The 24,849-nt window shown below is 34.0% G+C and overlaps 1 protein-coding gene across 1 annotated transcript in view; it reads left to right on the top strand.

Moving 5' to 3' along the window:
* Nucleotides 1-23,416, top strand: part of LOC132556563 (clathrin interactor 1-like) — a 35,932-nt gene extending 12,516 nt beyond the window's left edge. The window contains 12 exon segments of the mRNA XM_060220975.1: nt 2,819-2,972; nt 4,770-4,929; nt 5,414-5,474; nt 6,064-6,379; nt 6,934-7,017; nt 7,674-7,769; nt 13,995-14,069; nt 15,905-16,025; nt 16,997-17,056; nt 18,845-18,952; nt 19,295-19,363; nt 19,366-23,416. Coding sequence (XP_060076958.1) covers nt 2,819-2,972; nt 4,770-4,929; nt 5,414-5,474; nt 6,064-6,379; nt 6,934-7,017; nt 7,674-7,769; nt 13,995-14,069; nt 15,905-16,025; nt 16,997-17,056; nt 18,845-18,952; nt 19,295-19,363; nt 19,366-19,391 — 1,330 coding nt within the window. The 3' untranslated portion in view covers nt 19,392-23,416.
* The last annotated feature ends 1,433 nt before the right edge of the window (nt 23,417-24,849 follow it).

The following is a 24,849-nucleotide window of genomic DNA, read 5'->3' as shown; positions in this document are numbered from 1 at the left end:
GTATTGATTATTCATAACGAAGAAATACAGGGCAATGAAAAATATTTTCCTTGAAGTCCTGTGCGTCTATTCAAATACCACTAGCTTCCAGTGTTCCTTATAGGATCGATGCTGGGTTAAATTTGGTCGTACCAGAATGATATTTTACAATGTTGATTTTTTCTAATGATCTTATGGTATAATATTTACATAAGCATATTTAATACTTAAATAGGATTATTGTTATTAGTTATATAAGGACAATTTACGTTTCCTACTGGTAAGAATGATTATACTTCTGTGATAGGGTTAATTTTCAGATACACATTGTTCAGTTTATTCAGTAGATTATACATAAACTGAGTTACTGATCGTTTTCATGTTTGTTTAGAAGTTTAACACAACACATCATTAATCATGTACAGTATTATATACTGTATTATACTGCAATACTCCTAGAGGGCCAGCACAAAACACTGTGGGTATTCTCAGGGATGGATTTTTTTACAATAACATAGCAATATTGCATTATAAGTTCACTGAACAACAGCAAATATAGAGGTGGTTATTTTCAATAAGTACACACAAATCACTAACTTTGACTAACTTAACTAGCTTAATGTACACAATGTGTTTTGCATGTCATTGAACCAGAATTGACCTGTCATGCTGCCTGTTTTCCTTTTTGGAATAAATTTATCTGTTGGTGTTGATATCCTTATGACAGAGATAATCATTTGATATTCTTTGATAACAATATCACAATAATGTTATTATCATATGACTTGTATGATATATCGATATATTAATGAGAGTGCAGACAAATATTATGGAACAGGTCAGTTATGTCAATTATACTACCCATTGTTATCAACAGAGTAACCAATTAATATTGTGTATTTTTGTGTCATTAAATGATCAAATCTTTGTTTATGGTACAGGTAACTTTTATGTCTTACCTTTGAAGATAATATTGGTTCTAATTAATAACAATACAGTGATGACTTACACCTGACTAATAACAATACAGTGATGACTTACTCCTGACTAATAACAATACAGTGATGACTTACACCTGACTAATAACAATACAGTGATGACTTACACCTGACTAATAACAATACAGTGATGACTTACACCTGACTAATAACAATACAGTGATGACTTACACCTGACTAATAACAATACAGTGATGACATACACCTGACTAATAACAATACAGTGATGACATACACCTGACTAATAACAATACAGTGATGACTTACTCCTGACTAATAACAATACAGTGATCTCCTGACTAATAACAATACAGTGATGACTTACACCTGACTAATAACAATACAGTGATCTCCTGACTAATAACAATACAGTGATGACTTACACCTGACTAATAACAATACAGTGATGACTTACTCCTGACTAATAACAATACAGTGATGACTTACACCTGACTAATAACAATACAGTGATGACTTACACCTGACTAATAACAATACAGTGATGACTTACACCTGACTAATAACAATACAGTGATGACTTACTCCTGACTAATAACAATACAGATAATAACAATACAGTGATGACTCCTGACTAATAACAATACAGTGATGACTTACACCTGACTAATAACAATACAGTGATGACTAATAACAATACAGTGATGACTTACACCTGACTAATAACAATACAGTGATGACTTACACCTGACTAATAACAATACAGTGATGACTTAACACAATAACAATACAGTGATGACTTAACAATACAGTGATGACTTACTGACTAATAACAATACAGTGATGACTTACACCTGACTAATAACAATACAGTGATGACTTACACCTGACTAATAACAATACAGTGATGACTTACACCTGACTAATAACAATACAGTGATGACTTACACCTGACTAATAACAATACAGTGATGACTTACTCCTGACTAATAACAATACAGTGATGACTTACACCTGACTAATAACAATACAGTGATGACTTACTCCTGACTAATAACAATACAGTGATGACTTACACCTGACTAATAACAATACAGTGATCTCCTGACTAATAACAATACAGTGATGACTTACTCCTGACTAATAACAATACAGTGATGACATACACCTGACTAATAACAATACAGTGATGACTTACTCCTGACTAATAACAATACAGTGATGACTTACACCTGACTAATAACAATACAGTGATGACTTACTCCTGACTAATAACAATACAGTGATGACTTACTCCTGACTAATAACAATACAGTGATGACTTACTCCTGACTAATAACAATACAGTGATGACTTACTCCTGACTAATAACAATACAGTGATGACTTACACCTGACTAATAACAATACAGTGATGACTTACACCTGACTAATAACAATACAGTGATGACTTACACCTGACTAATAACAATACAGTGATGACTTACACCTGACTAATAACAATACAGTGATGACTTACACCTGACTAATAACAATACAGTGATGACTTACACCTGACTAATAACAATACAGTGATGACTTACACCTGACTAATAACAATACAGTGATGACTTACACCTGACTAATAACAATACAGTGATGACTTACACCTGACTAATAACAATACAGTGATGACTTACACCTGACTAATAACAATACAGTGATGACTTACTCCTGACTAATAACAATACAGTGATCTCCTGACTAATAACAATACAGTGATGACTTACACCTGACAAATAACAATACATTGATAACTTACACCTGACTAATAACAATACAGATGACATACACCTGACCAGTGAAAAATAACAATCCAATGACACACGACTAATAACAATACAGTGATGACTTTAAAGATGACGATGAAGAATACACATCAGTGGAACGCACACACACAACACGCACAGAAAAAATCACACACAATAGACGGTCAAGGTCAGCCAAAAAACTTGACCTTGGAGCAGCATCAACATATGGCAAAGACAAAGATTCTGTAGTAAGTGTGATAATAAAAGTTAATTGCTGAATAGAAAATTGACTTTTGTCAGTTTAAAGTAGAAGCTTATATCCATTGTTTAGATAATGCCAAGTTGTTATAAAAATTGATAAGATTGTATGGCAGTCATTTCATCACATACTGTACAGTATAGTGCTGTAAAGGACAAAGTAGTGATGATACATATTCTAACATACTCACGGTTAAATACACAATGCCAATAAGTGTATGTGTATAACATCATCTACATCAATGTCGGTGATAAATTTTTAACATATTAATGAGACAAATTGTTTTGTCCATCATCATCACATGGTATTTTGTTCAAAGCAGCCCATATGTCCAGAATCCATCCTTGATCAGTAGCTTGAATGATAACAAAATTATGGAAAAGATATTATTTGAAAAAAAATATATGAAATTAAGTTTCATATGTAATGCGGTAATGCAGTAACAACTTACAGCAGGAGGCTATTATCACTGGTACAGAGATAATCAGAGCCACAAAGGATTCGGGTCAGTCCTCTTGATCTGATATCACTGGTACAGAGATGATCGGAACTACAAAGGAATAGGGTCAGTCCTCTTGATCTGATATGTCTGGTACAGAGATAATCAGAACCACAAAGGATTCGGGTCAGTCCTCTTGATCTGATATCACTGGTACAGAGATGTTCGGAACCACAAAGGATTCGGGTCAGTCCTCTTGATCTGATATGTCTGGTACAGAGATGATCAGAACCACAAAGGATTCGGGTCAGTCCTCTTGATCTGATATCACTGGTACAGAGATGTTCGGAACCACAAAGGATTCGGGTCAGTCCTCTTGATCTGATATCACTGGTACAGAGATAATCAGAGCCACAAAGGATTTGGGTCAGTCCTCTTGATCTGATATCACTGGTACAGAGATAATCAGAGCCACAAAGAATTTGGGTCAGTCCTCTTGATCTGATATCACTGGTACAGAGATAATCAGAGCCACAAAGGATTGGGATCAGTCCTCTTGATCTAATATCACTGGTACAGAGATGATCAGAACCACAAAGGATTCGGGTCAGTCCTCTTGATCTGATATCACTGGTACAGAGATGTTCGGAACCACAAAGGATTTGGGTCAGTCCTCTTGATCTGATATCACTGGTACAGAGATAATCAGAGCCACAAAGGATTGGGATCAGTCCTCTTGATCTAATATCACTGGTACAGAGATAATCAGAGCCACAAAGGATTGGGATCAGTCCTCTTGATCTAATATCACTGGTACAGAGATAATCAGAGCCACAAAGGAATAGGGTCAGTCCTCTTGATCTGATATCACATCACTTGTACAGAGATAATCAGAGCCACAAAGGATTCGGATCAGTCCTCTTGATCTGATATCACATCATTTGTACAGAGATAATCGGAACCAGGAAGGATTCAGGTCAGTCCCTTGATCTGATATCACTGGTACAGAGATAATCAGAACCAGGAAGGATTCAGGTCAGTCCTCTTGATCTGATATCACTGGTACAGAGATAATCGGAACCAGGAAGGATTCGGGTCAGTCCTTTTGATCTGATATGTAGAAATTGCCAAAAAATTTCAGTGTTGTTCTAGGATTATCGAATCTCTGTTCGGTTGACTATTCGAGTGTGGTGTTGATGAGATATTTTTATCTTTCATTAAGATTTTAAAACCTGTTACCAGGTAAAATGGTGATCATGTTTGCTCACATAAAACATGATGGAGTACTGTATCTGTGGTACAGGTCAGAGGTTATCTTGTCTACATTATTGCCTTTCATGTTTTCAGTCTCAGGTTAGTAGCAGCAGTTTAACAAACAATGGTCCAAGCCTGATTGACATGGGTCTAGGTGGAGCCGATAACTCTCAGGAAACAGCAGATTTTGCTGACTTCAAGTCTGCCAATTCAAATGGAGATTTCAATCCCAGGGCTGCTACATCTCCACAAGGTATTGTGTTTAATCAGGGATTCAGCAGGGGATATGACTGTTGTTTGGGAAATCTGGGAGAACACATGTATTGATAAATTATGATAAAGAATATGTTATGAATTGTTTAATTTCTGTATTTGTTGATTTCTGTAATAAAAGATTCAGAAAGAGGCTGAGAATATTTTCATTCCTTCAAAGGCTCTCTTAATAAATTTCATTTGATGTATTTTTTTTAAAGAAAAGGTCATAAACCCCAAATTGTTGTTACAGATTGGCTTTGAAAACACATTAGATTCGATTTTGTTCTCTTATTTAAGGTTGTAAATTTGATTGATAAATTAAAACCTTGTAAAGGATGATAAATTGATAACCTTGTAAAGGATGATAAATTGATAACCTTGTAAAGGATGATAAATTGATAACCTTGTAAAGGATAATAAATTGATAACCTTGTAAAGGATGTTATCTTGTAACATTAAAATTATCTTTCCTTTTGTCCCAGGTACAGGAGACTTTGCTGATTTCTCACAATTCCAGAGTAGCACATCCACAGCACCAGCTGGGTAAGTAGATATCAAAATTTATATTCTGCTATTCCTTCTCTGACAGTGTCAGAAATATTTTTGAGTGTTGCTCAGATCTTTCTTGTATGTCTATGTTTATTGGAATTTCCTGTCCCTGTCATTAGACTTGCAGTCTCGACAAGATTCAGTTTAAACACACTATATTTTCTGCTAACACGGAAAAGGTCAAGTTTACTCTTATCTTTAATAAAAACATTGATGGTCAGATCTGGTTTTCCAAGCTTCTTTAAGTTAAAGTTCTGAAAAGAATTCAGAGTGAGTGGTGCTATTGTCTTGTATGATTAAACTGATATTGTTATATTTATGTTTTGTCAATGTTTGCTTTACTTTTAATCACACAAAAGAAATATCTATTTATTCTTGTATAATGTATTATATTTATTCTGAAATAAGCCCTGGGTCTTGCAGATATTGATAAGAAATTGGGGAGGTCTTATATTCAGATAAATACAGTAATATATGTTTAGATGTGGGGAAAATTATATTGATTTCCATTTGTTGGCATATTGTTGCTAGAAAATATTGTTTTTGTTATCTGCCGACTGATATAGATGCTCTTTGTTTCCAGGAATAGTAACGAGTTTGCAGATTTTACCGCCTTCAATGCAGCAGGAGGTGGGTCATCAACTGCCCAGTCTACCCAGTCTGGAGACAAGGAGCTATTTGATATGTTTGGTGGAGCCAGTGGCGCCAGTGGTGCTGGTGGAGCTATGCCAACTCAACAAACATCAAACGTCCCCCTGCAGGCAATGGGGTCACAACCAATTGCCCCAATGAGTGGAAATTTAATGAGCCAACCAATGACATCAATGGGGAACTTTGGAGCACAGCCTGTAATGATGGGAATGACCCCAGCTCCCACAGTTCCTATGCAAGGAAACACAGTGAGTAACAGATGCAGACACAAATACTCATTAACTTGAAAATGAAAGCTAGGCTTCATTGTGTCATTTTTATGTAAAAGGGGGCACAAAATGGCTCATTGTTGATATGTTCTGTGGAAACCTGTTATATAATATTGAAAGCAATTATTTTATGGAAATATTAATTACACTTGATGTTGATTTGAAAATAAATCATTTTGGGTATGCTTAAAGACTTGATTCTGCTGAAATAAGTAGTTATGAATTGGTTGAAATGTGTATGTTTACATAAAGAAGTGATACATATGTTAATAAGGATAGCGAATCACAAGGAGTCTCAAAATCAACATACACACTCTACAAAACTGGCACAGTCCATTTCATTGATTCTCTACATATCTTTTGTATGAGTTTTGCAATAATAATCATTTTAAGATATTTGTGTGAAACTAATTTTTTCAAGAATCTGAAGGTATTTTGAGTTGACCAATATATAACAATAACAACAATATATTTCTATATGGTTTATAAATATCATAAAGACAGGTTGTTTGATGAAACTCTTTTCCTTACAGATGAATATGACACCACAGATGCAGCCTGTTGGTATGATGCCAGGAAATATGTATGGAGGCATGCCAAATATGGGCATGCAGCAGGTATGGTCTTTAGTAAATGTGAACCAGAAGGTGATAAAGTCTTTTAAGTTAAGGGATGCAATGAGTGTTTAACTGAAAGCTTTCATTCTCAAAGACAAGTTAAAGTATATAAGAGGACAGACCAACATCTAATGAGTTAATGTTGACAAAGGAGATCTAATTTTAATTGAAATGTTGGAACATTAAGGACCCAGAGGGGTCAATTTCAAGGGTCACACATGATACTCTTGGGGGTCTAGAAAGGTGTATCAGATTTAAGAGTGGGATATGAAGGATGAAGGTATGAAATTCAAGGGCATTTCAGGAGACCATAGTTTAATACAGACAAGCGTATTTTTATGTAATCAAACTATAATGATGCTCCCAACATTATACTGAGCAAGGATCAGATTATCTATCTGGTTGACCCTGGTCACTTAACATTTCATAAGCGGCCCGAGGAAATATTTCTAAGGCAGTTATGACTGCAATGATTCCATGTCATAGTGTCTATATGATATTCAAGACATATTAAGATGACAAACAGAAAAAGTTGCTATATTTATAGAAAATCAGGAAATTGGCCTCAGATCATTGCTTTTGTAAACTTTTACTTTGTTTCAAAAATATAAGTTTGTCAGAAAATGAGATCAATTTGTGTTTTTTTTTATTTCCAGCCCATGATGCAAGGCAATATGATGGCACCTGGACTCCAGCCAATGGGAAGAGGTTACTCATCTGGTATGGGAATGCAAGCAGGAAGTACCATGAAGGTAGGTGATTTCTGATTGGATGGTTTACTAAACATGTATTGACCTTTGACACCAGACTCAACTTTACAGGGTGATGGACACAGGTTGGTATTAATTCTGCATGGGTCTCGGTAACTGCACCTTTGTCATGAGTTTTCCATCACATTTGGCCTTATGAAATATGGATGAGCTTAAATTGATTGGGTAGAAAGGCTAATATGTGTAATATGTTTGAAATCAGTCAAATTAGATAGGTATTTGTCCTTAATAGTATTGATGCTACTTTCTGTGAAATTTCAAAAAAGAACTTTTTTTCCACCATTCACTGATTTGTCTTCTGTTTTTGGAGCCTAAGATTTCTCTTTAAAACAGTCGGGTAGGACAGATTGTTTACGTTAAACTTTTGAACTTCAAGGACTGCCTTTTGTTAACTTGCCTATTCAAGAAAGGAAGGTCACAGCTGATACTGTTATCCTTGCATCAATGGTGGTCAACCTTAAAATGTTGAGCAAGACCAGATTATCACTATCAAGAGTTATTTAGATGATTGAAGCATCAAATAAAATCAATATGCAGAATGATGTTTTACTTACATAAAGACACCAAATTTCTGAAATTTTGAGGGCAAGTCTTAGGTTTAAAGTTTCTTATCAAGTCTTCTTCAAATAGTACTGGATTACAAAATATCAAGGGGCAGTTAATTGTTATATAGTTAAAGCAATAACAGGAATCCTTATCAATGGCACACAATATCTTTCATATCTATGGGGCCCAAAAGCAAGTCTTGCATAAAGCTGTAGCATATAGGGTTGTTTGTTTGATAATCAAACAGTATTTATTTGAAATATGTCATCAATAAGCAAACTGTACTATTCCACAACAGCTCGTTTACACATGTAGTTGTCACTGAGAGAACATGCAATGATGGAAGGTGGTGAGAGTGCTGTAATTACTCCCTAACTAATTTGTCAGACTAGAAAATCAGCCCTTCAAACAGCCTTGGGTTGGACACGCAAGAGGCGCCCTTTGGTCTGAGATATATTTGTCACACCTTTAAGATCAAAACATTTTTTTAATCTTTGTACAAGACATCAGCTGATTCTGAAATTCAAGAGCTGACGAACAGTAGCTATGTGTTAAGATAATGACTGTGACAGGTATCTCTAACTCCTTACTGTGTTGGTCAATGAACCCCTCCCTCATTACTCCAGTAATCAGCACATATTGGACGTTCATGTTTGTTTTACTGTCATGTTGCTTTGACATATATATTGCCTGATGTATACTTCAATGTCCATGCTGCTAGTATTTATCATGCACAATGTCCCAGCCAATGGGCAAGTTTTTGCAGTAAATACACTGTTTAACCCAGTGGAGTTGCTGGTTTCTAATTTGACTGATACGAAAAAGATGTAGGTAGTTTTACAGTTATTATGTTTGGTACTCTCTTTTAAGAACAGAACAATGTTTGTTTCAAGCAGGCATTACACAGCGAACATATAACAGTATTTGCAGGTTCTGTCAGATGGCTGTAAGAGAAATTAAATTCCTTATGTACGATTCACATCTTTGTTATGCTCAAGTATTAAAATAAATTCTTGTGTAATCTAATACAATTGTACATTGTATAAAGCAGTTATCTTGTTACTTTAAGAATATATTGTAAAAATAACTTAATGAATTGAAAGTATTTTTTTTAAATGCAGACATGTTTTTACTACAATACTTGTGATATGATTTAATTTAACATTATTGCTTGAGGAACATGTTGCTTACAATCAATATTTGGAAGAATACTTGTTTTATGAAGCTTCATTGTCAATACATATTTCTATGAAATGCAGGAATATGGTTTTTACAAATACTAATCAAGTTATGATGTTATAGCAGCAATGTTAAGGCTAAATACAAATAAAAAGAGGTTTTATTACTGCTCACAAAAAAATCTGTCTCACATGTTCAATATATATATTTACCTTACTGTAGAATAAAGCCTCTTCTGTCTATTCCTGGTACATGTATAAATGTACTGATGATGGGTGTGCTCCCTTCAATGCCTTGGTGAGGGCTGCATGCAAATTGGTGAAATGAAGCATTGGGTTCTGCCATATATACACTACACACTGGCATTATACATCTTATGCACTAGTATGAATTGATATATTTAGCATGCGCCAATATGTAAAGAGAAGAAAAAATCAACGCTAAGGAATTAGGAGACAACTGTTGGGAGTTAGAATATATTGTAGGATTTATTCAGGCTTAGATCACATGTACATACATATCTTCATGTCGCGCATCAGTAATCATCTCATTACATTGGAACTAGTTTTTGTTTAAACATTTTGTAGTGTAGATTTAGTACAATACGACTTTTGATTTGACTTCTATGTAACTTATATTTTACATCATTAATACTCTAATCATTTTGATATAAGGTCTTGGTATTTAAGGTGATTAACAGAAAAAGCAAAAGTGTGCAATGTGTTTATATATACAGATAGGAAAACAGGGAGGTTTTGGGTACAAATTAAAAAGAAAGGGTTTTCAGGAGCTTTAACTGTTGCCCTAATTCTGTTTCACACTTAAATCTGAATACTGAAGTAATCAGAAATAAAACATGATGTTACTGGTAGGACGGTGCTACTTATTTGAAAATGAAGACATTTCCAGATCATGTAATATTTTATAACATTGTCAAAACACTGATGTTTGTCAACGAAATAAAAGTCCCAGAAACAATCATCAAACATTACAATCTAAAGAGAGTTGTCTCCCTGTAAGGCAGATAGTCATTCTCCCTGTATTAGATTATGGATGTCTTTTGTTGTACTAACATGTAATTTATATGGATGTTAATTATACAATGTGTCAACAAGACAAAGCTTCTGTTCAATCTGTTTGTTATAGATTATACATGTATATATATATTATCTGGTACATCATTTTGTTATGTTGGAGCTACAGCATGGTGGTGGTGATATGTATAGTGGGCCTCTGTTAGTCAAGATACTATATGAGAGTAAGCTTTATAATTTCTGTTGATTATTGATTGATGCAGTGTGTGTTAAATCAGCTTCTTGTCTTAGAGCTGTTCTACATACCTAGCGTAATATTTACCCTAGACATGGGAGTTTTTGACATATAAACTTCTACTTTTACTCCATACATGCACTTTGCTCAAAAAATCCCCAATATGCCTATATAGTGCAATGACTTGTAATTATTTAACTGTTATTAAGTAAATAACTGATAAAGAACTTGAAAGGCTGTGCATGTCTTTTGTTGTACTAACACAGTCTGATTGATGAAGATGAGATGGAGAACACTTTTATAGAGTCTGGATTAACAGAGGCCAACTGTACTTGTTTGTTACAAAAGGCAGGGATTTATGTGGAATTTTTGCACATAGTTTGTAGTTCATATATATATGTAATCATGTGCACTCGTGGCTATGTATGGAGAGAGGAAGCAAATTGTTTATTTTCTACATATATATCAAATCACTTTTTTATTGAAATTGTTTTCTTAATGAAGATTTTACCATATTTTCTGTGTCACTTTATCAATGTGCAGATGTTATTGTTAATCATGAAAATACAAAGTATTGATATCAACAGTACATCATAGATACTGAAGTCTTAGTTTGTATAAAAAGTGTCATGTCTACAGTCTTATTATAAGATTATCATTTCATACTTTTGTTATTACATATCATTATTATTATAAGTTAAAACACTTGTATATCTCACTTGTTATTGTTTTCTGTATATTGTGTTGGTGGTTCAGTATCAAATATATATGTATCAGTTAATATTCTTATTATTTTTTTTTTTTTTTTAAGTTTGCTTTGAAAGTTTTTTCCTTTTCTGTTGTTTTATTGTTGTTAATTTGTTGTCATTCAATATGCTATATCATTTGTATCTTAATAACAGTGATACGTATACATCTGTGTTCAAGTACTGTGATGATAAAATAATCACTCTTCCCTAACAGTCTCCACTTTAACCACATAAATAGTTGGGTTTCCCTTCCATATGTTGATAATGCCAGAGTATTATGGTTTATTTCAGTCTGCCTTCTTTTCAAAAAGTCAAGTTTGTAAGAACTATTATCATATCACAGTTTAAATCATTAACGTTATATGAATTTTATTATTTTGTATTCCCCTACCATTTTAGTGAGTTTAAAGCATTTGTCAGTCATTTGTTAACAGCTCAGTGCCAGGAGGAATGGAATCAATATACAAATAGCAAATTGCACTCTATAAAACCTATTGTCGGTGAATGGTCTCCGTCCTATAGAGACAACCACAAAGACAAAGTTGTCTTGCCCTTCTTTGAAGGGGCCATACTTAACTTACACATTCATATATGTTGATAATTCTCGGTGCATAGGAAGTGATGAGCCATTTATAGTTAAACTTTTTTTATTGGACAACACCTGGGTTATGTAAAAATTGTTGGTCTGTGTTATAGGGTATACTTCATCATTTTGATCTTTTCGTAAAATATACAAGATTTTCAACATTTGTCTTGTACCTTTTAGTTTGTTTGATGTTGATTCCTTTTGGATCGCAGTGTCTTTCACCGATTGATGGCCCTAATGGCCTTTTATGTGTTGATGGGCCGTTAAGACTATAGAAAATAAATAAATAAATAACTTCCATTTTATGGGTTGGTATATACCATTTGTCCAACCTGTCATATTTGATTCCATCGCGCTGTTTTTTGTCCTGCCCCATTTAATGAACATTTAAATCTGGATTTAACATGTAAAGAGATTTTGTTGATATTTAGATATGTAGGTTTCCATCGGTCCTTAGTTGTGCATTATTCCATTTTTGGGGTTGATCTTACAAACAAAATGGGCACCAAGTGGCCATCTTTGATTTTGATAGCAATAAATGTTTTCAATATTTCTTGAGAAGTACTGGATTGATCATTGATCATTCTTGAATTTCATACATAGATTCCCACAGTCCCTATATGTACATTGTCCCATAATGATTTTGACAGTGAAAGCTGGTTAGGTTATTGAGAAGTATGTGATGGATTGTTCTCAAACTTCATATGTAGACTCTTCTTGTTTTCCAGTTATGTATTGTTTGATGTTGGGACTGATAAAACAAATAGGCCATCATCTTGAATTTTGACACTAATGAATTGATATCACTATATCTGGAGAGGGGTTTGATGGATTGTTCTCAAATTCCATATGTAGATTCACCTTTGTCCCAAGTAGTGTGTAGTTTATCTTGAGACTGATCTGATGAAGGTTCTGTTGTTCCCCAGTTTTGCATTGTTAAATTTTGGGACTGATTTTGCAAAATGATAATGTAAGTAGATGGTGATCTTTTTTAACTGTCATGATTTGTTATCCTTATTTTGTGGAAAGAAGTGGAAGGATCCCCCCTAAATTTTATATGTATCTTCCCTTTCATCCCTTGTTGTTTTACGCTTTTGATTTTTGGGACAGATCAGAAAAATAAAATTATTAAAAGGTTGCCATCTTGGATTTTAAATATAACAATATTCAACATCAGGGAAACACTGGTTGCATCTTTTAAGATTTCATTTATATTTTTCCTTTGGTCTTACTTTTGTCCGTTTGAATTTAAAACTAATCAGAAAATGGCTGAAAACTGTTTAAGTCATTATCTGAAGAGTAATTTCAAATTTTATAATAATAAAGAGCAAATACAAGGGAAAAAAATAGAACTCTTGTTTAAGGTTATTTTCAAAATAGTTATAGCATTAAAATGTCTTTTTTAAACTTTTTAATTGGATTACTTATAGCTAAAATTTGAGAGGTGTAGTGTCTAAAAAGATTACTGGATAAAATAACACAAGAGGAGATGTAATAAATCTATAACATGATAATGTTATGATTAATGTACTCTATAAAAGATCCATCTTTAGTATAATGTCACTATTGTCCTCTACAAAAAATCAACCGAGAATTGATGTCCTGGCTATGAGATACAGAGTTATACTATATAGGTATGGAGGCTGTTTGAGAAAGTGTTATTCATCATTACAGAAGAAACTTGATGACTAAGAATAATTTTTAGATGATGAGTAATATTTTTGAAAAAAATTTGATCACATAATGGAGCAAATTATCCACAAAATGATACAGCATGTTGGAGTTATTGTCAGTACAACACCAGGCAGGGATGTGTAACACCCGAGTCATTTGCAGTGTGATAAGCTAACTTTAAGTTGCCATGTCCATTTTTCACAGTCAGTCTCGAAGGAGGCAAGCTTGTCTAGTACAACTGTATCTGCCACCCACTCACAAACCACAGTCACCCCTAAGGTGGGTACCCCATTTTTTGTCTAACAATCCCAGTCCTGAAGCACTCACAAGGAAAGGTAACTCTGCTAGATGTCTTTCCCATTCCACTAGTCTTACTCAAATAACTGTCCTGGCAAGTAAACAAAATTAACTCGCCTCTACTTCTCGTAAAATTTTGAAAAATGGTTGGTAAAAGATTGATTATTGATCATTTGCTGAAAAAAAAGAAAGGGGAAAAAACTTTGAATGAAATAATAGGTTTTATTAGGGTTTCTTTTTTATTTTTTTTTTGTCAATTTTTCATCATTATATACATTTTAGATGAATTTGTGACAACTAAGTTATCCATTTCAGGACAGTTATTGTGTGCCCAGGAAACATGGGATAATAAGATTTCTTATTTTAAACAGATTATTCATTATAATGCAAAACTTAATCCACTTCAATATTTTTTTTTCATAATTGTTATAAATTATCATGATGTTTCCATTAATCTGTAGTAATGATATAGTATTGTTGTATTGATACAGCCATTAATGAGCTTTTTCTATAATGTGTTATACAGAATTAAATATCTTCATGGTGTGGTATATACTGTGTATCCTATATATCATTTGATATTCTGCTATAATTGAATGGGCTTGTAATCATATATTGGTTCTGACAATTAAACATTCTTCTTCATATATTATATTATACTCCTTTCCTACTTAAGTTTTCTTTACCTCCTCATTTGTGTGTGTTTATGTATTATCTTAATATTTTCATGTAAAATGAAATTATCATGATGTTTTTATCACAACACTATAGATATTGTAACATACAATGGTTATAAGTGATATAAAATCTATCATAACTGTCCCATGTTTCACAGTAGACAGCTGTTTTATGTGAAAATGATGGGTATCTTGTTTGTAAGTGTAAGATAGCATAGATGAGGCCACCTGTATAGAACACATGGAACAGACAAAATGACATTGTCAACAAATTGATATTGTTGATGAGATGACATTGTGTATGTAAGATGACATTGTGTATGTGAGATGACATTGTGTTGATGAGATGACATTGTGTTGATTTGCTGACGTGTGTTAGATGGCATTGCGTTTGAGATGACATTGTTTTGATGAGATGACATTGTGTTGATTTGCTAATGTGTGTTAGATGGCATTGCGTTTGAGATGACATTGTTTTGATGAGATGACATTGTGTTGATAAGATGACATTGTGTTGATAAGATGACATTTTGATGAGATGACATTGTGTTGATGAGATGACATTGCATTGATGAGATGACATTGTGTTTGTGAGATGATATTATGTTTTTGTGATGATATGTTTTTGTGATGACATTGTGTATGAGATGACATCGTGTTTGTGAGATGACATTGTGTTTGCGTGATTAGATTATGTTTTTGTGATGACATTGTGTATTAGATGACATTGTGTATTAGATGACATTGTGTATGAGATGGTATTGTGTTTGCGAGATGAGATGACATTGTGTTTGTGAGATGATATTATGTTTTTGTGATGACATTGTGTATGAGATGACATTGTGTGTGAGATGACATTGTGTTTGCGAGATGAGATGACATTGTGTATGAGATGACATTGTGTTTATGAGATGATATTATGTTTTTGTGATGACATTGTATTGATGAGATGACATTATATTTGTGAGATGACATTGTGTTGATGAGATGACATTGTGTAGATGAGATGACATTGTGTAAATGAGATGAAAATAACATTGGGTTATGAAGACATTATGTTTTAAACAAATTGTGATGATGAGATCAGATTGTGTATGGGTAAGACAAGTGTCTATAACTTGGTGTTGTTTGTTTGTATAGAAGGATGCCAACACCTGGTCTAAAGATGCTGGTAAGGTTAACATTAGTCTGGATGCTCTAAGCCCTGTCAACAAGTACCAGAAGCAGCAACAGCCAACTATGAATCAACTGCAGCAACAAGGTAGACAACTCTTGTATAATTTTCATATCTTTTAACTACATACATGTACATACTAACATGTTGCAGATCAATTTGTTTTCAGGAATAATTAATGTTATAGAAGGTATTCTTATCAAGATTACCAGATGTTTTCTGTGTAAAATATATTACTCTACTCCAGACACTGTACGTCCTTCCATAAGTGTAGTGAATCAGTACTTAACAGATCAGCAGTCAGCAGCAAGTGTTTTGATATTGGAAGATTATGAGAAGGAGAAGTACATGTCAACCACAAATTACCATTAAGATGCATGTTTATTCGTACTGATCATGCTGCCTTTACAATTTATTTATTACTAATGATGTAAAGTTTTTGCATGATACTTTTAACAAATATTACGAAACAAACTTTTATGTTTCTTTATAAAACATTCTTCTATCACAATCAATATTCTATCTTGTAAATTACCTTTAATTAATTTGATGATCAATAACCTCATTTCTACATTTGTTATACTGATACAATGATAATTCATCCTTTGTCTGCTCGCCAACAGATGGTGATGGTAAATATTAACTACAGTGTGAGAGTTATCCCCCTTTGTCACTAGTACATGTTTCTGGTTTGAATTTCAGCTTAGTAAAATTCTGTTATTTATTACACTTTAAAAGATCTTTGTGATTTTATGTTAGAAATAAAAAATATCTTGATGACAGCATTGATTACTTTATTTTTTTGTTTATTACAAATAAAATGTTTAATAATTTGGTTATTTTCCAATGATTTCATCATTTTCTATTTCACTGGCTCTGTAAAGTCATTTTATTGAAAAATTTATTTGATACTTTGCAATAAAAACCTAATGAGTTGAATTTTCACATTTACATATGAGATGCTACTTGCTTAAATAGGTGACACAAATGGGATTTTAGTTGGTAGATTACTTGGCCCCTGGTAGATAGTGCTAACATTTGCCTGGTCTTTTATCAAGGCTTAAACCCTATGGTATGGAGTCCAGAAATGGCCCCTGGTCTAGTTTACGCTCCCCCAGGTGGGTACGGCACTGAGGCATCTTCTACATTTTGCCTCTTCTCATAGAGTTGTATTTCCTTTGCTTTCTAACTGCATCACTTGATTTTAGTTTCTGATTTTTTTTTTTTTTTTTTGGTTATGGTATTGTTTTAACTGATTTTGACATGTTGTGAATGATGTTTATACAGATACCTCTTTGTAGCTATCTCACTTTCAGACAGATGAGTTCTCTTTTTTCTGTTGATTGGTTAAGTTTGAATACTGTTATACTGAATGGTTTGCTTTCTACCCATATTAATTGTGATTAATTGTTCAGCATCCTAACCATACAATCACGTAAATACTATAAATAGAAAGTGAAAATGCTGTAGGATTACATGGTGATAAGGGATGGAATTAAGTGGCCAGGTGGGGCAATGGTAACAAACTCTCCTTTCACCTAGCCAGGGCTTTAATTCCGGGAATGGAAAGGTAGGGGTCACCAGCCCACCATATACGTTTTACCCAAGTAGTTTGGTTACCTCCTATAAAAAGACCTCTAGCACACTTACATCCAGGCCAATAACAAGGATGAGTATTACTTGAAATAACTTATTTCTTAATTGTTGTAAAATAGATAAAGTTGATGCATAGGGAATTGGATTTTAAAGAAGAAACATTGTCATTATATTTGTAAAGACTGTGTTCCATGTAAAGAGAAACAATTGTGTAAAAACTTTCATTAGCATGTATGTGTTACTACCTCATGTTTAAAACAACAACTCTTGTAATATGAGTCATTAAGTGTTCTTTTTTTGTGATGGATAAGTTATTTCTATATTGGAAATCAGCTGCACTTTTCATTGGCCATTAACACTTGGGAATCAAAACTAGTGGAGCTCTGTGCTGTACAGACTTTGATTTTTCACATGGGAAAGATATCCTTAAGGCAGAGTTAATCATTGGAAATTAGATGGAAAATTTGACATTTAATAAGATATAAACTTTATAAATTGACATAAATATTAAATCACTGTGAATGTTACGATTTCCCAAAAGTATTAGTTTAAGGTTTGTATTGGATTGCATTAATATTGCATGTGAACTCATCAATCGAAAATTTTATCTCGGTTTCTTGTCATTTGTTTGGTATGCATGGATATGACTATTTATATAACGATTGTAAGCCGTATGAACCTACAGAGGCTGTGTGGAGATATTTGTTGAATAGAAGCTTGCATTGGTTTGTAAAAATGTGTGCATTTGTTTGTAAAAATGCTTGCATTGGTTTTTAAATATGCTTGCATTGGTTGTTGTATATGGTTTGTACAATTAATCTGCCTGTAGAGGTTGTGTGTACTAATATGTGTTTGACTGCCTTTGTAGAGACATTGTCATTGCTATCAACACTTAGTTGTCAGTGAATTATCTGGCTACATACAGATATGAGGCCATTGTTGATGTACTATCATAATCCAGTAGTCTGTATAAAACAGGATTTCCCAGCACTTTACTTATTGACAGAATTATCCCATGTTAAATGAACTGAGTAACATGTCAAAATAATACTTTCCAGGATTTGTTTTTGAGAATACCAAATACACCATTATTTATTCCAGTGGAGATGTGACTTTACTCAGGGAACTAACACATGCATGTTAACTTACTACAGAATGAAAACTTCAGAAAAAAATTTTTTTTTTAAACTTATCATTTTCTTTTCTGGGAGGGCAAAACTCTCTAAAGGGAGGTAATTTGAATAACTTAAAAGGGAAGTAGCTTATATACCACAGGTTTTGTGCTAACTGCTCGTTGCATGTTGTTGCAGGCATGAACAACCAGATGGTAGGAATGACCCAGGGCATGGCAGGAATGAGTGTTGGCCAGCCCCAGGGGCAGGTCATGGGTGGCCAGCCAATGATGGGCCAAGGCATGGGTATGCTTCATCTGTACAATATGAAATTACATCATTTTAACTGGGCCTTGCATGTACTTGTGTCACACAATGCACTTGTCTACTAATAATGAGTCTAGTTTTACAATAAAACCAATAGCCATGGCTACAGTGTATTGCCAGGTTTTAGTGATATGTCTTAAATCTTATTTAACAAGATGAACTTTGCAAATCAATAGCATCTGTTTTTACAAAAATATCACAGTAATTATCTCTGATGAAGATTATGAAAAACCTGTTAAGTGGCTTTGATTTTAAAGCTTGGCGTCAATGATTTCCAATATGTTCTGTGTTGTGGATATGAGTTTTGTGTTTATATTACAGGGATGGCTGTAAATATGCAGGGAGGAATGGGCATGATGGGATCTATGAATATGCAGTCCTCAATGATGGGGCAATCTTCATTCCAACAACGAACTGACCAAGCTTTTAGCGCATTCGGAAACATGAAGAAATAAGGAAACAACACTGTTTTAGAATTGTCATAAATAAATATATCGACCAAGCCTTTTTGTTTAGAAATATTCTTTGTGATGTTTCTTTAGTGTAAGTGGTAAAGAAGGGAAAAAAAATAACAGATGGAATCTCCCAGAGTGAAAAAGATATTTTGTTGGGTTATTCTGTACAACTCTTTACTCCAAACATTGAATACAATGTCATTGTATGAAGGAGCCAAACTGAAGGAACGTATTATCTCGGACCAAGTGAGGCAAGTGGAGGAGAAGAGAGATTTGCAAACATATTAAACATGTGACTATCATTCCACCAACACAATATCTAAACAGGAGAACAAACCTAGTGATGATTGATGTAAGGCACATACAGTTTGTGCCTATGGCGTGAAATATACTGTGATAAACCTACTCCTTTTAGTGGGAGACATTTTAGATCTTCTCACCTGTGTTTAAGGCAAAATCATATGGTTTTGTGAGTTCTGGTTTAGCTGCATGGGCTGGGTTTATGTTGGGAGATATTCTTCTAAGTTAGGAATATCTGGAGTGCAGACTGTAAAGGTAGGAAGGGAAGGTCATTTCATTCATCAACAATAGTGTGTTTGTTGGGATAAAAGATCATTAATCCTTGTTGTACATAAAAAATCTTGTGTAAAAATCAGATAATATGATAAAATATTTAAAGAAAAACATGTATATAACAATCTTTTTAAGTTAATTAACTTGTAGGTCAATTAGAAACGATGACAGTGCATTGGAAAAATCCACAGAGCTGCAGAAATTTTGTCCAGAATTTTTGTATGGAATAATTGAATTTACAGAATATTGGGCATGAAAACAAACCAATGAAATTGCAAAACAAGCACTTAAGAGCAGATAGATATGTGAGGAATACAGACTTCATTACATTATTCTCTGCCAAATCTTAAGTCTTTAAGTTATGACAGCTGCTATAATGTATGCATATTATATCATGTTTCAATACCAAGTTTGTTGGTTACAATCTTGCATGTGCTATAAAGTGGAATGCACTGTAAATTTGGTGTTTAAAAAGAAAGAAAATATATGTTTAATGTTTGGATGTACATGTATTTGTAAAATATTGATTATTTTTTTACAAGAAAAGAGTTATTTAACAATCAGTGAGAGCTGGTACATTATTTAATATTATCGATACAACATGCAAGTGCTTTTTCCTGTTTTCTATTATGTTGGGCTGAGCAAAATTCATGGATCCCTAGAAAGGTATTTGTAGATTTAGTACAGACTTTGTTATATACAGTTCTTGTAATCCAATTTTCCTTCCAGTGAAGGTATATTAGAGTTGACAGGAAGAATCCTAACACTTGTATGTTAGATTACAGTCCACACTATTGATACGTATGAAAATATTGGGTGTTTTTTTCAACCTAGGTTTGAAATCGTCTGATGATCAGTATAGCTAAAGTTTTGATAAGTTCCTGTAATTCTCTATAAAGATTAACATTGTCTTCTGATAGCAACCACAATTACATTATCATTCAATAATAACAGAGATCATTTTCATTCCTGAAATCAATTAATGTGGCTCTAATGTTTTCTAAAAAACATGTATGTGATCAGTTATTACATTGTCAAGACATATAGTTAGAAACACACGAGTCATGTGATCTGTTAATGGCATGGCCAAGTCATGTGATCAGTTAATAGCATAGCCAAGTCATGTGATCAGTTATACTGTTCATGTGATCAGTTATGACATGGCCAAGTCATGTGATCTGTTAATGGCATGGCCAAGTCATGTGATCAGTTAATAGCATAGCCAAGTCATGTGATCAGTTAATAGCATAGCCAAGTCTTGTTATAATTTAATAGCATAGCAAAGTTATGTGATCAGTTAATACCATAGCAAAGTCATGTTATAAGTTAATAGCATAGCCAAGTCATGTGATCAGTTAATAGCATAGCCAAGTCATGTGATCAGTTATACTGTTCATGTGATCAGTTATGACATGGCCAAGTCATGTGATCAGTTAATAGCATAGCCAAGTCATGTGATCAGTTATACTGTTCATGTGATCAGTTATGACATGGCCAAGTCATGTGATCATTTATTATATAATTATGACATGGCAAAGATGTGATCAGATATGCACAAGTCATGTGATTAATTATGACATAGCGAAGCCATGTGATCATGATATAGTAAACTCAATTTATTTTCAGCAATTGTGAAACAAGTTAATGGAACAAATACTAATCACTCTTTGTTGGCCCGGATGAAAGCCCACAAAGGGTTTTGTTGTGGAAAGTAACTGAAGTGCCCAGAGAAAATCCATGTGGTGGGGCAGGTGACTCCTCTCCTTTTCACATTCATTCCCGAAATCGAACCCGGATGGTTAGGTGAAAGGCGAGATGGTTACCACTGCACCACTTGATCAACCTGCATGGTGTCATCTAACTAGTGATCACTCAGACAGACAATAAAAATGTAATAAATAGGACAAAAAAGTTATACTTGTATTTTAAAGTATATCCTACATCTGAAGTCTATGACCTTCAGATTGTAGCAGAATATGGAGGTCCAAACGCTATACATCAGAGTAAATATAATATTATTGGTAGACACAGTGATAATATAAAGAGATAGTTAGTCTAAATGTGTCACTAGACTTCTGTACATGTATCACATTTGTGAATATTGTAATAAACAGACAACAGTGTTAATTATAATACAAAGACGTACTAGTAGTGAATCAGAGCTAAGGGATCTGAAATACGTATTGTTATTTAAGTGATATAGTCTAAGAGAGTATTATTTCAATTTTCTTTGTTTTACTAGTATTTACATGTCTTCTGTTTGTATATATGTAAATCTTGTTGATATTTTTAGTCCAAAGTGATAAAAACAGTGTATGATTTTTTCTGATGGATCTCTGAAGGATTTGTATGTAATTATTTGTATGTGTCCAAGTCAGAGCATGCCATACGTGTACTTAATTGATGAACTGATTCTACAGGCAAGAGTCCAGCAAATCCTTACACAATAACAGATACACACTGATAAAGCACTCTGAGCATTTTTTAAGGAGAAGAAATAAAAAGAAGGATTCCTATTTTTCAGATATTTTCCAAAGTGACAAGTTTTAGATATAGTGAATATATTATGGGTGACACTAGTCTACCACAGATACCTCTTTTCTGCCTCCTCCCAGTGCAATATGTGTGCTCATGTCATTTAACTCTGCTGTAGCATCTACAGTGTATGTTCATCACATTAAGTAGCTCCAGGGAGATTTTCGTTAGAAGTAAGCTAATCAGATATACAGGAATGGATTTTCACCATTAAAACACTACAGACTGTGCTAAATTTCAGCATTTCTACACATATTTTTCCTGAAACTTCATTTTCTATTAGCTTCTAGCTCCACTATGTTACATTACCATTCAGGTATTTTTTATTTTTCAAAACATTTATCTTGATAAGAGTTAATTTTACAGAATTGGTACCTTGAGACATCTATGCTTAAGTTTATTACTGCCCTCCTTTTTTAAAATCTCTACTATTGATAATTATTTAAGGGACCAGTCAGTTCAAACTCTTTGTTCACCACCATTACAGAATATATATGATGTTCTGAGTCACCCTTGTATGATCTTTCCAGATCATTTGATAGTTAGCCACCTCAGTACTATCAACAATACCAGTCAATATATACAATCTGATATTGTTATTGGCAGTCTAAGCATAAACGTTTCAAACCAAACTCTGATCAAAATTTGTATATTAGAATACCTGTCTTAGTTTTAGCTGCCCTAGTTGTCACTGTTACCTGTCAGTATCCATGTTAACATGATTAAGAGGTTGGTACACTTTTTGCTCTTTATCATTAATTTACTTACACCTGTATATATATAAACTTGTACAAACTGTATGTCTGTTGTTATTGATGATACATTGTGCTGTTAATGGTAGCACAGGTTGTTCATGTGTGAATGAATAAAAGATAAATGTATGCAGAAAATCGTTTTTTGTTTGTTTTCATAGTGTTTTGTACAGTGTACCAGGTAGAGAAAGTTAATTCTGAATGTGCACTGATTACCTCTCCGTTTTATAGCCCACTATTAGTGAATTGCAGCCACTGGGCTGTTCTATATTGCTCTTCCTTTATAGTCTAGTTTCTGCCCCGTCCTTTAAACATGTTTGTTATGATTATTTCTACAGAACTGGGTGGATCAATTGCAGATTTCATATATGCAAGTCCCCCAGGTTCCATTGGTTCCTGGTTGTGATTTTATGACCGATCAGTAAACGAAAAAAATGGCAGACAGGTGACCATCTTAGATTTTGTTAGTTCTAAGATTCCCTTTCGTCCTTTGTGTATATGCATGTCCATATTTACTTTGGGACTGACCGGAAAAAGAGACTGATTGAAAGGTGACGTCTTAGATTTTGTCAGAGTTTGTTACGTGTCCGTGTATCTCTGAGATCTTTGGAGAAGTACAGTATGTTGTCCATTTAAGGACTGAATGGAAAAGGCAAGGTGACCTACACGAGATAATCTTTGATTTCGACAGTAATAGTTTGTTACTTTTCCTGGAGAACCACTGGATTGGTCATAATCAAATTTAATATGTGGGCTCCCCTTGGTCCAAAGCTGCATAGTTGTACATTCCCTTTTTGGGAACTGATCCGGAGAAAAAAACAAAATGGCCGTCAGGCGGCCTTTGTGGCATTTGACAGTAATGTGTATTAAGGGAGATATTGTAGCTCGCGCATTATCGCGTCTAGTGTGTAGCGTCTAGTACATCTGCCATGTAGCTCTTTAGACTGAGAATCTTGTCACCATCCTCCCCACTCTGGGGAACAGTAATAATGTGACGACTCTGTAACACACCGTTCTACAGTACACAACGCAAACTGATAGATTAAGATTCTTTCCTGTGTGTCAGTTATTATTTGATACAGATACTGATTTCAATGTGTTGGTTTTTAAACTGGTGACACAAGCGCCTTTTTTTCGGGGCTTACTAGATGTAAAAACCATTTCTGAATACGAACTCTTGATTTTTTGTATTACTATTTTACTGTTTAAGAGTGCTAGCTTCGTATGTCTGATCCTCATTTCATTTGCGTGGCCCTGATTTCAGGTGGTACACCTGATCCGTTGTGTCTGATATGCGGTTTTTTACTCAACCTGTTTCGTGTGCCTGATCCTGGTTTCTGCGGTACGCCTGTTTTTTGTGTAATCCTGGTTTTTGGCGCTACACATGTTTCGTTTATGTGAACCTGAGTTTTAGCGCTAACTGTTTCAGGTGTCAGATCCTGTTTTTTTTTTTTTTTTTTAGCGCTTCCTGTTTCGTTTGTGGGATGCAAGGGTTTGTCGTTACAACTATTTCGATTATCTGATCCTGGTTTTGTCGTTACCACTGTTTCGATTGTCGATC

Source organism: Ylistrum balloti, unplaced genomic scaffold (assembly GCF_031769215.1).
Source record: "Ylistrum balloti isolate Yb309-2 unplaced genomic scaffold, AGI_CSIRO_Ybal_v1 Utg370578, whole genome shotgun sequence".
NCBI classification, from domain to species: Eukaryota; Metazoa; Mollusca; class Bivalvia; order Pectinida; family Pectinidae; genus Ylistrum; species Ylistrum balloti.
The sequence above is the reverse complement of the archived record's forward strand: the minus strand, read 5'-3'. Positions and strand labels throughout refer to the sequence as shown.